The sequence below is a fragment of the Salvelinus alpinus genome, chromosome 24 (assembly GCF_045679555.1).
Source record: "Salvelinus alpinus chromosome 24, SLU_Salpinus.1, whole genome shotgun sequence".
Taxonomy (NCBI): Eukaryota; Metazoa; Chordata; class Actinopteri; order Salmoniformes; family Salmonidae; genus Salvelinus; species Salvelinus alpinus.
In genome coordinates this window covers 1,114,742-1,132,056 of record NC_092109.1, presented here as the reverse complement: position 1 = coordinate 1,132,056, position 17,315 = coordinate 1,114,742, and the positions used below count along the sequence as shown (strand labels likewise).

The 17,315-nt window shown below is 42.0% G+C and overlaps 3 protein-coding genes across 4 annotated transcripts in view; 2 read left to right on the top strand and 1 right to left on the bottom strand.

The window, feature by feature from the left end:
• LOC139551701 (calcium-binding mitochondrial carrier protein SCaMC-2-B-like) overlaps positions 1 to 11,862 on the bottom strand; it is a 44,220-nt gene extending 32,358 nt beyond the window's left edge. The window contains exon 1 of the mRNA XM_071362967.1: positions 10,921 to 11,862. Within this exon, the coding sequence (XP_071219068.1) occupies positions 10,921 to 11,283 (363 nt within the window). The 5' untranslated portion in view covers positions 11,284 to 11,862. The remainder of the gene's footprint in view (positions 1 to 10,920) is intronic.
• Positions 11,863 to 12,284: 422 nt separating this feature from the next.
• Positions 12,285 to 14,609, top strand: LOC139551702 (nuclear apoptosis-inducing factor 1-like). The gene is given in 4 exon segments (XM_071362969.1): positions 12,285 to 12,795; positions 12,797 to 12,842; positions 13,062 to 13,109; positions 13,367 to 14,609. Coding segments are annotated over 4 exon segments (957 nt in total). The 5' UTR covers positions 12,285 to 12,399; the 3' UTR covers positions 13,834 to 14,609.
• Positions 14,610 to 15,233: 624 nt separating this feature from the next.
• Positions 15,234 to 17,315, top strand: part of LOC139551986 (early estrogen-induced gene 1 protein-like) — a 70,567-nt gene continuing 68,485 nt past the window's right edge. For both annotated transcript variants that reach the window (XM_071363320.1, XM_071363319.1), the window contains exons 1-2: positions 15,234 to 15,347; positions 15,896 to 16,244. In XM_071363320.1, the coding sequence (XP_071219421.1) occupies positions 16,099 to 16,244 (146 nt within the window). In that variant the 5' untranslated portion in view covers positions 15,234 to 15,347; positions 15,896 to 16,098. The remainder of the gene's footprint in view (positions 15,348 to 15,895; positions 16,245 to 17,315) is intronic.

Below are 17,315 nucleotides of genomic sequence, written 5' to 3'. Positions count from 1 at the left end.
CATGAGCCCCCTCTCGTTCCAGTTACTGTAACCAGCATCCTCACCCACTGAGCACCAACCGACACCGGACGTCCATGGACGTTGAAAGGTAGATGAAATTAGGTCAGTCACCCTGGCCTTGATTTCAACATCCACAGGCGTTGTTTTTTGGTCCGGTCCGGACCAGCCTTGATTTCTACTACTTCATTTGGCCCAAACATAGACCTCCATGACTGGTTCACACTTGGTCCGATCTAGACGAGAACAAATCTGAACCAATCATAGACGTCTGTTTCACAACGTTTGTACAGTAAAGAAAAGTATAGTTCACTACGTTAGTCTTATAGAGCACACAAGTTAAGTACACTATAATGTACTATACTTTATTGTACTGAACTATACTCTACTTGACTATACTCTACTGTGCTGTGATGTCAAACTTGTGAAACATTGATGTCTATGATTGGTTCAGATAGGCTACCAAATTTGGTTTTGTTTGGTGGCGGAGCTCATTAAAAGAACAGCCAGTGTGTAGAATAATATGCCCAGGAGGATATTGCATATTTCTACCTTTTTTGTGTACCTATTTAGGGTACATCACCATAAAGAGAATGACATTCATATCCATAATAATGCTTTTCTGTGTAGTACAGATCATGGACCCATGATGAAATTATTTTACAACATATGTTACTGGTGTAAATCCACTTCACTTGCTGTATAGTTCAATAACCAAAATAGATTTTCTCAAACTCTGTTATGTCAAAGCTGACACCCCATTCCTTCAGCAGACATCTTTGAATCTAGATTCTGAGCAGATATTTAAGAGTTTTTAGAAAATGTGGTCCCATAAAAATATATAAGATTTCCCCAAAATTCTGTTACCGAACTTTGCATTTGCACAGTTCTTCCAGTAAATGCTTTTTGTAAAATGTTCAATGTAAATTGTTAAAAGTAGTCCTTAGAGTTGTATGGTTTGTTAAAGTTTGAAATCAGTGGTTTTTGTTTGGAATACATTTTAAGTATGAAATCAGTCGGCACTATTCTTTTACAGTGGAATTGGCCAGTAACACCATCTGAATTATCAAGGTTTCATACAACACTGCTCTTTGAACACCCCTCTTTAAATTAGGCTACTCTTATTTTCCAACCACATTCACTTATTTGAACCAAAATGATTATACCCAGGTTGTTTATTTATTTTTTTCAGTTAGAGGATTCACTTTTTTCATTTGGCGTTTGTGTCTGTCTGCTGATTTGGGTTTATGGCAAACTGACATCCATTGTTGTGTGTAGGCCTAAGCTACTAACACAAGACAATTGTATTTCTTCAAGAATGTCAGCTTTGCCAGGGTTTACTTTAAGATAAAGATAATACCTTTTTAAATTGCCATCCAAAAATAGATTTGTCCTCCTACACATTTCTGGCCATGAAGTAATAGTTACAGAACTAGGGAGTTGACACTGGCAGCCAGTCATGACTCATGTCCATCAGATCTGGTGCTGGGATGGCGACTGGGGCAGGCAAAGGGCGCTGATCAGGCGCCAGGAGACCATCTCACAGGAGAAGTAGAGGTTAGGAAATACAAGAGGAAGATAAACAGGAGGGTACAAGGGGTTCCCTCGAGGGAATATGGGGGAAATTGGAGATAATTAAAGATAGTTGGACAAGGAAGGAGTGGTTCTCACAGCAGTGAGGAGACAACTACTCATACAACAAGTTACAAACAAAATTAAAATATTCTAGTGAAGTCCAACAGGCAAATCAAATGTTATTAGTCACATGCGCCGAATACAACAGGTGTAGACCTTACAGTGAAATGCTTACTTACGAGCCCCTAACCGACAGTGCAGTTTAAAAAAAATATGGATAAAAATAAGAGAGAAAAGTAACAAGTAATAAGCAGTAAGAAATAACAATATATACAGGGGAGTGCCCGTACAGAGTCAATGTGCGGGAGCACCGGTTAGTTGAGGTAGTATGTACATGTAGGTTGAGTTAAAGTGACTATGCATAGATGACAACAGAGTGGCAGTGGTGAGGGGAGGGGGGGTGAATAGTCTGGTAGCCATTTGACTAGAAGTTCTGGAGTCTTATGGCCTGCGCTACCCTCTGTAGTGCCTTGCGGTCGGAGGCCGAGCAGTTGCCATACCAGGCAGTGATGCAACCAGTCTGGATGCTCTCGATGTGCCAGCTGTAGAACATTTTGAGGATCTGAGGACCCATGCCAAATCTTTTCAGTCTCCTGGGGGGGAATAGGTTTTGTCGTGCCCGCTTCACGACTGTCATGGTGTGCTTGGACCATGTTAGTTTGTTGGTGATGTGGACACCAAGGAACTCTCAACCTGCTCCACTGCAGCCCCGTCGATGAGAATGGGGGCGTGCTTGGTCCTCTTTTTCCTGTAGTCCACAATCATCTCCTTTGTCTTGATCACGTTGAGGGAGAGGTTGTTGTCCTGGCACCACACGGCCAGGTCTCTGACCTCCTCCCTATAGATTGTCTTGTCATTGTCTGTGATCAGGCCTACCACGGTTGTGTCATCTGCAAATTTAATGATGGTATTGGAGTCGTGCCTGGCCGTGCAGTCATTGTTGTTACCTACCCTTACCACCTGGGTGCGGCCCATCAGGAAGTCCAGGATCCAGTTGCAGAGGGAGGTGTTTAGTCCCAGGGTCCTTAGCTTATTGATGAGCTTGAACGCTGAGCTGTAGTCAATGAATATCATTCTCACATAGGTGTTCCTTCTGTCCAGGTGGGAAAGGGCATTGTGGAGTGCAATAGAGCCTGCATCATCTGTGGATCTGTTGGGGCGGTATGCAAATTGGATTGGGTCTCGGGTTTTTGAGATGTTGATGTGAGCAATTACCAGCCTTTCAAAGCACTTCATGGCTGCAGAAGTGAACGCTACGGGTCGGTAGTCATTTAGACAGGTTACCTTGGTGGTCTGCTTAAAACATGTTGGTATTACAGACTCGGACAGGGAGAGGTTGAACATTTCAGTGAAGACACTTGCTAGTTGGTCAGCGCATGCTCGCAGTACACGTCCTGGTAATCCGTCTGACCCTGCGGCCTTGTGAATTTTGACCTGTCGAGGTCTTACTCGCATCGGCTTTGGAGAGCGTGATCACACAGTCATCCGGTACAGGTGGTGCTCTCATGCATGTTTCAGTGTTATTTGCCTCGACGCGAGCATAGAAGTAGTTTAGCTCCTCCGGTAGGCTCGTGTCACTGTGCAGCTCTCGGCTGTGCTTCCCTTTGTAGTCTAATGGTTTGCAGGCCCTGCCACATACCGCACCGTCTCTGACGCTCATCAGATGACTCAGTCTTAGTCCTGTATTGACGCTTTGCCTGTTTGATGGTTCGTCGAAGGGCATAGCGATTTCTTATAAGCTTCCGGGTTAGAGTCCCGCTCCTTGAAAGCGGCAGCTCTAGTCTTTAGCTCAGTGCTGTCTGCTGTCTGTAATCCATTTACATTTAAAATGTAAATGTAAAATGTTTCTGGTTGGGGTATGTACGTACGGTCACTGTGGGGACGACGTCATCGATGCACGTATTGATGAAGCCAATGACAGATGTGGTGTACTCCTCAATGCCATTGGAGGAATCACGGAACATTTTCCAGTCTGTGCTAGCAAATCAGGTCTGTTGCTTAGCATCTGCTTCATCTGACCACTTTTTATTGATCTAGTCACTGGTGCTTTCTGCTTTAATTTTTGCTTGTAAGCAGGAATCAGGAGGATAGAATTATGGTCAGATTTGCCAAATGGAGGGCGAGGGAGAGCTTTGTATGCGTCTCTTTTAGAGGTCGACCTGGCCAATTAATTAGGGACGATTTCAAGTTTTCATAACAATCGGTAATCTGCATTTTTGGACGCCGATTATGGCCGATTACATTGCACTCCACGAGGAGACTGTGTTCAGCAAGGAGCCAAGGTAAGTTGCTAGCTAGCATTAAACCTATCTTATAAAAAACAATCAATCTTAACATAATCACTAGTTAACTAAACATGGTTGATGATATTACTAGTTTAACTAGCTTGTCCTGTGTTGCAAATAATCAATGCGGTGCCTGTTCATTTATCATCGAATCACAGCCTACTTCGCCAAACGGGTGATGATGATTTAACAAGCGCATTCGCGAAAAAAGCACTGCCGTTGCACCAATGTACCTAACCATAAACATCAATGCCCTTCTTAAAATATTTATATATATATATATAAAAATTTATTTATATACACTGTGGGCCCACCGCTGCAAATTAGTTCGCAAAGAGCCAGGCGGCCCAAACTGTTGCATATACCCTGACTCTGCGTGCAATGAACGCAAGAGAAATGACACAATTTCACCTGTTTAATATTGCCTGCTAACCTGGATTTCTTTTAGCTAAATATGCAGGTTTAAAAATATATACTTGTGTATTGATTTTAAGAAAGGCATTGATGTTTATGGTTAAGTACACATTGGAGCAATGACAGTCATTGATTGATTGTTTTTTATAAGATACGTTTAATGCTAGCTAGCAACTTACCTTAGCTTACTGCATTCGCGTAACAGGCAGGCTCCTCGTGGAGTGAAATGTAATCAGGTGTTAGAGCATTGGACTAGTTAACTGTAAGGTTGCAATTGGATCCCCCGAGCTGCCAAGGCTGCCAAGGTTAAAAATCTGTCGTTCTGCCCCTGAACGAGGCAGAACGTTCCTTGGCCGTCTTTGAAAATAAGAATGTGTTCTTAACTGACTTGCCTAGTTAAATAAAGATTAAATAAAGGTGTAAAAAAAAAAAAACTGCAAATCGGCGCCCAAAAATACCGATTTCCGATTGTTATGAAACCTTGAAATCGGCCCTAATTAAAATCGGCCATTCCGATTTAATCGGTCGACCTCTAATATATATATGTATACAGTGGGGAGCAGAAGTAATTGATACACTGCCGATTTTGCAGAAAATCACATTGTATGATTTTTAAGTAATTAATTTGCATTTTATTGCATGACATAAGTATTTGATACATCAGAAAAGCAGAACTTAATATTTGGTACAGAAACCTTTGTTTGCAATTACAGAGATCATATGTTTCCTGTAGTTCTTGACCAGGTTTGCACACACTGCAGCAGGGATTTTGGCCCACTCCTCCATACAGACCTTCTCCAGATCCTTCAGGTTTCGGGGCTGTCGCTGGGCAATACGGACTTTCAGCTCCCTCCAAAGATGTTCTATTGGGTTCAGGTCTCGAGACTGGATAGGCCACTCCAGGACCTTGAGATGCTTCTTACGTAGCCACTCCTTAGTTGCCCTGGCTGTGTGTGTTTCGGGTCGTTGTCATGCTGGAAGACCCAGCCACGACCCATCTTCAATGCTCTTACTGAGGGAAGGAGGTTGTTGGCCAAGATCTCGCGATACATGGCCCCATCCATCCTCCCCTCAATACGGTGCAGTCATCCTGTCCCCTTTGCAGAAAAGCATCCCCAAAGAATGATGTTTCTACCTCCATGCTTCACGGTTGGGATGGTGTTCTTGGAGTTGTACTCATCCTTCTTCTTCCTCCAAACACAGCGAGTGGAGTTTAGACCAAAAAGCTCTATTTCTGTCTCATCAGACCACATGACCTTCTCCCATTCCTCCTCTGGATCATCCAGATGGTCATTGGCAAACTTCAGATGGGCCTGGACATGCGCTGGCTTAAGCAGGGGGACCTTGCGTGCGCTGCAATATTTTAATCCATGACGGCGTAGTGTGTTACTAATGGTTTTCTTTGAGACTGTGGTCCCAGCTCTCTTCAGGTCATTGACCAGGTCCTGCTGTGTAGTTCTGGGCTGATCCCTCACCTTCCTCATGATCATTGATGCCCCACGAGATAAGATCACGCATGGAGCCCCAGACCGAGGGTGATTGACCGTCATCTTGAACTTCTTCCATTTTCTAATAATTGCGCCAACAGTTGTTGCCTTCTCACCAAGCTGCTTGCCTATTGTCCTGTAGCCCATCCCAGCCTTGTGCAGGTCTACAATTTTAGCCCTGATGTCCTTACACAGCTCTCTGGTCTTGGCCATTGTGGAGAGGTTGGAGTCTGTTTGATTGAGTGTGTGGACAGGTGTCTTTTATAGGTAACGAGTTCAAACAGGTGCAGTTAATACAGGTAATGAGTGGAGAACAGGAGGGCGTCTTAAAGAACAGGTCTGAGAGCCGAAATTCTTACTGGTTGGTAGGTTTTCAAATACTTATGTCATGCAATAAAATGCAAATTAATTACTTAAATCATACAATGTGATTTTCTGGATTTTTGATTCCGTCTCTCACAGTTGAAGTGTACCTATGATGGATAAGAGCGTCTGCTAAATGACTTAAATGTAAATGTAATAAAAATTACAGACCTCTACATGCTTTGTAAGTAGGAAAACCTGCAAAATCGGCAGTGTCTCAAATACTTGTTCTCCCCACTGTATATAAAAATCGGCTGATTTAATAATTGTCAGTTGTTTTTGGTCCTCCAATAATCGATATCGGCGTTGAAGAAATCATAAAATCGGTCGACCTCTAGTCTCTGTGTGTGGAGTATAGGTGGTCCAGAGTTATTTTCGCTCTGGTTGCACATTTAACATGTTGATAGAAATGAGGTAAAACTGATTTTAAGTTTGCCTGCATTAAAGTCCCCTGCTACTAGGAGCGGCGTCTTGGGTGAGCGTTTTCTTGTTTATGGCGGAATACAGCTCATTCAATGCTGTCATGTTGCCAGCCTCTGACTGTGGTGGTATGTAAACATCTACAAAGAATATAGAGGAAAACTCTCTCGGTAGGTAATGTGGTCTGCAGCTTATCATGAGAAACTCTACCTCAGGTGAGCAATGGCTCGAGACTTCATTAGATATCGTGTACCAGCTGTTGTTTACAAAAATACATAGACCGCCGCCCCTTGTCTTACCAGACGCCACTGTTCTATCCTGCCGGTATATCGTATAACCAGCCAGCTGTATGTTGATATTGTCGTCGTTCAGCCACAACTCCGTGAAGCATAAGATGTTACAGTTTTTAATGTCTCGTTGGTAGTTTAATCTTCCCCAATAACTTGTCCATTTTATTGTCCAAAGATTGCATGTTTGCGAGCGGAATTGAGATGGAGTGGGGGTTTATTCGATCACCTCCTACTCCTCAGAAGGCAGCCTGCCCTCCGGCCTCTTTCTCTGCCTCCTCTTCACGCAGATCACTGGGGTTGGGGCCTGTTCCCGAGGGAGCCGTATATCCTCCGCCTCGGGCTCATCAGTCGTGAAAGAAGAACAATTATTATGCTTGTCCATAGTGAGTAATCGCAGTCCTGATGTCTAGAAGTTATTTTCGGTCATAAGAGCCGGTAGCGGCAACATTATGTAAAAAAAATAAAAAATATATGCAATCGGTTGGGGGCACGTAAACCGTCTGCCTTCTGCTCCGGCGCCATTTTACAGGCACACAAGAACGTTGAGTTTAAAGTCCATGGTAGTGGGCCCACCGCTGCTAAATATAGGATAAACACTGCAACTTTTCTCAAGTTAAAAACAATTTTAGGCATAAATGCATATCGGCAACAAACTTAACAAACTTAAGTGATGGTAGGAGAAAAACGTTTTTAAACGAGAGGTCAGGTGCACTCTGGAAATGTGAGCTCCCTTGTCCAAATGCCTTCCAAAACAAAGAAACAGTGCCTTTGGGAAAGACCTTGACTCTTTTCTATATTTTGTTATGTTACAGCCTTATTCTAAAATGGATTAAACAAATACAGAAATCGTCAGCAATCTACAGACAATACCCCATAAAGACGGAGCGAATACTTAATTTTTTAAATATTTTTTTTATAGCAAATGTATTAAAACTAAACAGGAAATACCTTATTTACTTAAGTATTCAGACCCTTTGCTATGAGACTCGAAATAGAGCTTAATCAAAATTCTATCCAAATCTAAATGAAAATGCTAAATGTAAAAAGGTACTATTGCCATTGCCGACTATGTAAAAATAGCCTACATAAAGCCCACGAATAACATTAGCAGGTATAAAATATCCTGATAAAATAAATATCCAATAAATCAGTCTGGCCTGTCTGCAAAGAACTTGAAACATTGTATCAACTTGGGTCCAGCTGAAGCTTGCCCTAGCAAACTTGCAACATTGTAATTGGATAAAATATTCTGGGCACTCAGTTTCCCCGCCAGTGAGCTCCAGTCAGACACAGCTATAGGCTATTTGGTGTCAAGGGATAAGAAGTAATCTGGTAGGCCTATTTTATGATGTTTCCATTGGATCAGAGCATGACAGTATTTCCATTTCAAGCTGAGTGGTTATCGAAAGGGCGAGAGCTGGAAAGACTTAAAATACATTGAGGAACTTTTGTCATTCTCAATGGGTGTAAAAACAGTTTGTTTGCTTGCTGTTTGAGGTGAAGAAAACATTACTTTGAGAAGCTAATTGGATAGCTCAAATCACTGTGCATGCAGCTTCCACGACCCTACATCAAAGTTAGATACTACGCGAGTTAGATACTATTCATAACTTTTAAAACCATGACCAGAGAGACTGTCATAGAATGCAGAAAAGAGCTGCTCTTTTTATGACTGAGTTCATGTTGAAGTTTTTAAGCACTGTTAACACTTTCACGAACCATAAAACATGCTTCTCCCTATAACCAACCAACACACTGCAGCTGCAAGGAATGAGCAGCCAAATGTAGCCTATTGAAAAGCCTGTGTTTTATTATTTGCGGCTCATCATTTCTATTTTAATATCAAGGAATATTTGTGCATGAGGCAAAAATAATGCAGTGCAACTTGAGTTTCAACATCGTGCAGGACGGTGCCCACTCTCTCTGGTCAGTCTTACTTAAGGACGGGAGAGAGAGCAGGGACTGTGAGAGACAGGCCCTCTGCTGCTCTATCCCTCCATTCGCTGAGACTGACCATCAGAAAAATCCAGTAAAACAAAAAAGCTAATTATTTGTATTTATGCTCAGCTGTGCCTCTTTAGTAAAACTGATTTATTTAAGTTTTGAAATATAATATGGTCTGAGAATAACAATATTGTCAGGTCAAGCAATTAGGCTACTGCACAAACCTCATTCCTACAGAACAGTTTTTATTAGGGTAATGTTGCATAGGTGAACACTTTTTAAGTCATATTTTAACAAGTTAATCTGAGAGGTAAATCTTGGCTTGGTTTTTAACGACCCGAAAGTGATAGACTCAGAAACAGTTGGTGACTACTGCTTTACTTACTAGCTTTTGCCCATAGTTATAGAATAGATTATTATGTAAACACTGAACAGGGAGTCAACATTAAATCAGTTAATCCTGTCAGTGTTAATTAGCTTGCTTGAACTTATTGCGTCTCACCTTCTCCTTAAGTTATTAATCTTTAGAAAGATATAGTGCATTCGGAAAGTATTCAGACCCCTTGACTTTTCCCACATTTTTTGTTACATTATAGCCTTATTCTAAAATTGGTTAAAATTGTTTCCCCCCCTCAATCTAAACACAGTATCCCATAATGAAAAAGCAAAAACAGGTTTAGAAATCTTTGCTAATGTATTCAATAAAAAACAGAAATATCACATTTACATAAGTATTCAGACCCTTTAACTCAGTACTTTGTTGAAGCACCATTGGCAGCGATTACAGCCTCAAGTCTTTTTGGGTATGACACTACAAGCTTGGCACACCTGTATTTGGGGAGTTTTTCCCATTTCTCTCTGCAGATCCTCAAGCTCTGTCAGGTTGGATGAGGAGCGTTGCTGCAGGTCTCTCCAGAGATGGTATATCGGGTTCAAGTCTGGGCTCTGGCTGGGCCACAAAGACATTCAGAGACTTGTCTTGAAGCCACTCCTGCGTTGTCTTGGCTGTGTGCTTAGGGTCGTTGTCCTGTTTGAAGGTGAACCTTCGCCTCATTCGGAGGTCCTGATGGCTCTGGAGCAGGTTTTCATCAAGGATATCTGTACTTTGCTCTGTTAATCTTTGCCTCGATCCTGACTAGTCTCCCAGTCACTGCCGGTGAAGAACATCCCCAAAGCATTATGCTGCCACCACCATGCTTCACCGTAGGGATGGTGGCAGGTTTCCTCCAGATGTGACGCTTGGCATTCAAACCAAAAAATTAAATATTGGTTTCATCAGACCAGATAATCTTGTTTCTCATGGTCTGAGAGTCTTTAGGTGCCTTTTGGCAAACTCCAAGCGGGCTGTCATGTGCCTTTTATTGAGGAGTGGCTTTCGTCTGGCCACTCTACCATAAAGGCCTGATTGGTGGCGTGCTGCAGAGATGGTTGTCCTTCTGGAAGGTTCTCTCATCGCCAGAGGAACTCTAGAGCTCTGTCAGAGTGACCATCGGGTTCTTGGTCACCTCCCTGACCAAGGCCCTTCTCCCCCGATTGCTCAGTTTGGCCAGGCGGCCAGGTATCGGAGGAGTTTGTGGTTTCAAACTTCTTCCATTTAAGAATGATGGAGGCCACTGTGTTCTTGGGGACCTTCAATGCTGCAGAAATGTTTTGGTACCCTTCCCCAGATCTGTGCCTCGACACAATTCTGAGCTCTACGGACAATTTCTTCGACCTCATGGCTTGACCTATGGGAACTTATATAGACAGGAGTGTGCCTTTCCAAATAATGTCCAATCAATTGAATTTACCACAGGTGGACTCAAGGATCTCAACGATGATCAATGGAAACAGGATGCACCTGAGCTCAATTTCGAATCTCATAGCAAATGGTCTGAATACTTCTGTAAATAAGGTATTTATGTTTCTCATTTATAATAAACTTGCAAAAAAATCGAAACCTGTTTTGCTTTCATTATGAGGTATGTTATGTAGGTTTAAAAAAAATTGTTTTAATACATTTTAAAATAAGGCTAACTAACAAACTGAATAATGTTAAGGCTCTGAATACTTTCCAAAGGCACTGTATTAAAACGATACACTTACCATAAGCTCGAGTTCTGTGCGATGAACCCCCAGTTTCTTGAGCCCAATGGACAGGTCGTTGACGCAGATGCCCCCATCACCATTCACGTCCAGGACTTGAAACAGCACTTTCAGTCTGTGGTCCTGCTCGGGTCCACCACAAAGTTCGCATGGATACGATGGCTCACAGGAGTCATCACAGGAACCTGTTTTCTCTCCTGACAACGGCCGCTCCCGAGCTGGAGGGGGGGATGGGAAGGATGGACCCCCAGTAGCCTCGACCCCGCCACCTGGGTCAGAACCCCGGTGCGCCTCATCTGCTTGGCATTGACAGAAGACCACGCTGAGCAAGGGGGACACGAACGACCCTTGCTTGTGCATCATACGGATGGAACCAATATTATCAAACTATTAAAATCGATAGCCGATATTTTACTATATCTAAATTTAATGTGAATTGGGGTAGCTTGGCTAGCTGCCAAATATGGACAAGTCTATTTTAGCCACCACGTCACGTGCGTTCTAACTAAATTGTTCAGGACTGCTAAAAGTAGTGCAGACAAAACAGTCAAATGTAAACCTTGCAATGTAACCATCTTATTCCACCGTTATCCAGGTTTAGCCCATAACGGTTGACTTCTTTAATTCTCTGCTAACTCGGTTGGCTTACTAGCAACCGGCATAATAGCTAGCTAGCTAGCTAACGTTAGCTATTTTAGCTATGTCTGCCAGCTGAGAAGTGATGAGGTGGATGCTGAGCCGCGTTACAATGTAACTTAGTCAATATACTGTAAATTTCAACAAGTTTTTGCTGTAATGTGCCACGAAAGTCACTTCAGTGATACCTTCTACTGGTATTGAAGATGTCCACTGCCCTTTCTTGGATATAGCCGGCGAATTCCTCCCGTTTGACTTGGCAGTTGGATTGATAACTGATACCACAAAAAAAAAAAAGCCGGTGCCGGCTCTTCCTGCCTACTTAGCATTTTCAACCTAGGGCCAGGAAATGACTAGTGAAGAATGAACAGTGAATAGGGAGGGTGTTGGAATGTGCATGATGGATAGGTCCAGTAGCCAATCACCATCGTTGATGTAAATGTGTAAAACCCAGAACGAAATCGGTTAAAATGAATCCATAAATGAAAAAAAACTAATCTCATGAAAAACATCCACATTACAACACAGCCTACATTCATATTGATGCAATGTTGACATTTTGTCAATTTGTTGTTGTTTTTTACTACATGGAGCGAGATAATTACTTAAATTGGGATTAACAATTGGCATTTAGTTTAGCCAACCGCAGCAGGCAAAACTGGAGGAATGTAACCAACCACAGTTGGTTGGGCGGAGTTCTAACCACAACGAACGTAAGCGTTGTTTGTAGGAAGAAGAAGGCGATTCTGGAAGCCATTACGTTGCGCAGATCAATTGAGTAAATCCTACTATTTTACGTACAATACGCACAATTATTTAAAAGAAACAGCAATTTATGCAAATATGGCATCGAATGGCAAAAAGAGAAAAATGAATTTTTCGGAGAGAGAGGTCGAAATTATTGTGGAGGAAATTGAGAAACAAAAGCACATACTCGTTAACCACTTCAATGCGGGAGTCACTCACATAGCAAAGAATAACGCGTGGATAGAAATCCTGAAGAAGGTGAACGCTGTAACAACCTGCCCAAGAGAATTGGCCGAGGTCAAGAAGAAGTGGTCGGATATGAAGACCGAGGTGAGGCGCAAAGTGGCACAGGCGAGGGCGGCAATTGAGGAGAACACTACCGACTGCACTCCGGTTCCCGTTATCCTCACTGCTATGCAGCAGCGTATTTGTAACCTCTTGGGAGAGGCGACTATCATCAGTTTACCTGCTGGAGACCCAAATGCTGAGAACTTTACCTGTTACTATGAGCTCAGTCACCACCGTGACACTCACGGAAAGTACGCTTTTCATACGTTTCTAACCAGGCTGCAAGAAGAGTTAGAGCAAATTCCAGTTTTTCAAATCTCAAATTTTCCACATTACTAGTATGAAGAAGATGACGTTATTTATTTATGTCACAATAACCATTTATTCAGGTTGCCACCCCAAATGAAAGGGAAAACATTGCTTTAATACATTGCTTAACCTATTCAAAACACTGTTTCTGATATTTGTAGGCCTTCAGACAGCTTCAGCATCATGCGAGGAGACGAAATCCCTAGATGGTAAGTCGTTTATTCGGTTTGAAGTGTCTGGTTCTGTAAACTGTTATGGAGGCAGTCGCAAGGTGAACAATACAGGGTGAGCCGGCTTTTCTTACAGCCCAGCACTAACACATATGATTCAGCTAATCAAGGTCTTAATTTTAATAGTAGAATCAGAAGTGTTAGTGCTAGGCTGGAGAAAAATATTACACAGCCTGTAGCTCTCTGGGACCAGGAGTGAAGAATCCTTTTCTAACAAGCTGTCTTTTTCCCACCAGCTGAGACCACGTACCACACCCTGGAGGAAGGCGGCATGGTGGAGTACTGCACCACCACCGAGGCCACACCCACCGTGGTGACCGCCATGGAGTCGCATCCAGTGGAAATGCTGACGGCAGTGTCTTCGACCCAACCGCCCAGCCAGGCCAAGCCCCAGGAGCTGAAGAGCCGCATTGCCCTCAACTCGGCACGGCTCCTCCAGGAACAGTGGGTCACCAATGTGCACGTGAGGCAGATCGCTCAGCATCTGGAGGGCCAGAACCAATTACTTCAGATGATCCGTAGGTCCCAGGAGGCGCAGGCCTACGCCCAGGAGAGGCAGGCCCAGGCCCTGGAGGGCACCCAGGCAGCCTTGCTGGCCCTGGTTCAGATGATGAGGCCGGCTCTCAAAGACCTGAGGAAGTTCCTGCAGAGCGGGACTGACAACTCCAACAACTCGGGGACTCCTGCAGAGGGCTCGCAATAGAGGCCCAAGATCCCGTTGCCACAGCCAGCCGAGAATGAACAATGTGTGTGTGTGTGTGTGTGTGTGTGTGTGTGTGTGTGTGTGTGTCAGAGAGAGAGTGTGTGTCAGAGAGAGAGTGTGTGTCAGAGAGAGAGTGTGTGTCAGAGAGAGAGTGTGTGTCAGCGAGAGAGTGTGTGTCAGCGAGAGAGTGTGTGTCAGCGAGAGTGTGTGTGAGAAAGAGAGAGTGTGTGTGAGAGAGTGTGTGTGAGAGAGTGTGTGTGAGAGAGTGTGTGAGAGAGTGAGTGTGAGAGAGTGAGTGTGAGAGAGTGTGTGTATGAAATGTGTTTGTGAGCTTGCTCATGCTTGTATGAAATATGAGAACTTTGAGAGAAAGATAACTGCAATGAGTTCCCTTAGAATGAGCATGCACAGAGGTTTAGGGTTGTAGTTCTAGATAGACATACTACATATCTAGATAGAAATAAGTTGCTGTAATGGTTGTAAAATGAAGTCACATTTTCCACTATTGATTGGTATAATTGACCATAGCCATACTTACTAAAAAGAGTATATCAAATCTTCAAAAACATATTGTTCTTAGAAGAGCTAAATTGACCCAGGCAGAGCTGTTGTATTATTGCAGTTGTTATTCCTTATATGAAATTGGAATGGAAGCCATTTTTCTTTACAGACAATGGGCCAGAATTGCATCACGATTTTGTATTTGTGCAGAATTGTTTATTTTTCCAAGTGATATCAAATATTTTAAAAATCATAGCAACAAAAATAAACTTTGTTTAAATGATACCATGAAATATTCGTATTTACTTTAGTCTTTTTCAACCTTTTCTCTATTTTTATGTTATTGCATTTGTAGGACTGAATCTGACCCATTCATCTCTGTAGTGTTTTAAATTGTGTCACTATTTCATTAACTGAAATATTGGGGATCTGATGGGAAAATACAGGTAGTTGATGCTGATACCACTTACTGTAAAATGTGTGCTTTAATGCAATACGAATCTGGGGATGCAACGTCAATGTTACAATTACCAGCAGATGGCGGTATATGTTAAGATTTAAATCACAATTTGACATTACAGCGTGTAGACTTATTTTAGTGATTTCTCAGGTCTACAAATAAACCTACATTGATGTTTTCACATAATAGTCATATGTTGAGAGTAGGTCTATAGAGGAACGCAATTTTCTTATGTCGTTTTTTTAATCAAATTAGCCTAACATGTTGATTGAGGTGTATTAATGAACAGAAAATTATATCACTTTTGGTTGGATAAAATAAATTGATTCTAATGTTTAAGATGTTTATATATGTAAAGACTGTATCAAGTCAGGTGACTTATTAAACATAATGCAAAACGTAACCTACACGCTTCTCTAAGCCAATAGGCGGTGCTTAGCAGCTCTGTTTGGAAGAGAGGAGGGACAAGACCAGCCCACCCTGATTCAAAGTAAAGTGTGAATGTCCTTTTATTGGCCTGAGGAGATGTCCTGTTGTCTTCGTTGAACATGAGGTAAACTACTTCTTTGACATAATTTCACTGCCTTCGATTTGTGCTTGTGTTGTGTATCACTTCGGTGAATTAATGTCGGCCTGTGGGTGAAATGCGATTGTGTTTGCGTAGAGGGTTGACAATAAATACTTGGTAAAATGTATGCAGAAGAGTCGAATTGATCATGGGACGAACGAACTACCTTTCCTTGTTATTGTTGACGGATGCTGACTCCTGGAAATCCCCGATTAGCGAATAAATGTGTGCATTAAATTGTTTGGGGAATGGGAATGAGTTTATTGTCATTTCTAAATCCCACAACCAACACGGTGTAAAGAAAAGCCAAATCTTTACAAAGCATTTATTCTGTGTAGGGTATGCCTTCCAAATATTTTCTTTATAGTTGGCCAAATTGAATACCGTAATAAAGTTTGTTATAGATATTTAATGAAAGGCTTATTACCTATGTGAGATAAATTGGGGATAACATATGAGATGTGTTTGTAATCATCTCCAGCATATATGATCGTAATAAAGCACCTATTATTGTATTTTTTTTCTTGCTCCAGGTCCGAATCAACACTGGGTCATCAGAGATACTGAGCCAACACAATCAAGGACTTCCAAGCTCCTGATTGAAAACGATTTTTTATTTTTATTACTTTGTTTCATTTCCTATCCTTTTTGTTGGTCAATCCCAAAGGTTTAATTTAGGAATATGTCTGCTGCATAAACCTATCAATTATTGACATTTCAGTTCAGTTCAGTCTCAATGGCGTTTTTAATGAAAAAGAAGAGGTTTAAGTTTCAAATCCATTTTACATTGGAGGAGCTCACAGCCGTGCCGTTTGTCAACGTGGTACTTTTCTGCAAGATCCGATTGTTGGAAGGTGGGGACTTTGCCGTCTCATCATCCAGGTAAAAAACAATTATCATGTCAATGCATTTTTTACATGGGGTAGGGTAGGCTATTGCTAGCCTATTGCTAGCCTGGGTACCAGTCTGTTTTACATGACAATTCTGTTGGGGGTTTGCAAGAAAGCAGGAACAGGCTGGCACCCAGGCTAGGCTATTGCCTGAATGTCCTGAAAGGTTGATTTGATCAATGTAGGTTGGCACAAGAGTTTTATCAATGTAGGCACAAGAAGGATTAGCCTGAGTAGACCTACACAATAGATGACAAGTGGATCACACCTATTAGTATTGTAAACAGAGGATTATTAGGTAGCTATAATAAGCAAGATCACTTTTCTAAACATAATATATTTCTTTAAGAGAATAATAGGATCTCGAGAATAATAGGTGAATAGGTGAATAGGCTACTTGGATCCCTGCCAAAAGTTGCAACAAATGTAATAACAATTTTATGTTTAGGTTTTGTGCATTATATTTGTTGCTTTTTGCAGATTTGTCACTCTGCCTGTTTAAAAAAAATATTTTTCTGTGTGCAGACACCAAATAATAATTCTAGCAGTTTGTTTAATGGAATGATATAGTGATATCTCCATATTATCCTTTTTGGCAACAATGATTTTCCAAGACATTTTTGTATATGTACATTTATGTATAAGTAGGCCTACTTGCAGGTAGGTAAATGGCACAGATGTTTAAATTGTATTGCGTCAAATTGCTTGCTGTGATTGTGTGTGAGTGCTCCTATTGTTTCCCTGTCACACTCAGCGCTCGAAGTTGGCAGATGGCAGTGACCTTTCCAAGCAATTATTTTCCTTATAAATTGTTTTGAGTTAAATATCAAATGTAGACTGACAAGGTGGAAACAAGTGCTTTTGTAGACAGTTATCCTTCATAGGCTTGGTTCATTTAAATTAATTACATTCCTACACTCATCTTACACCATCTGGGAGTCTCCATTTGTAATTGTGTGTTTATATCTCAGCATGGGGGATATGTTCAGGCATGGGGGAAATGTGGAAATCCATGGATGTAGTACTCCAAAGCAAGTAGTACTTCAAAGCAAAACAGTCCTTC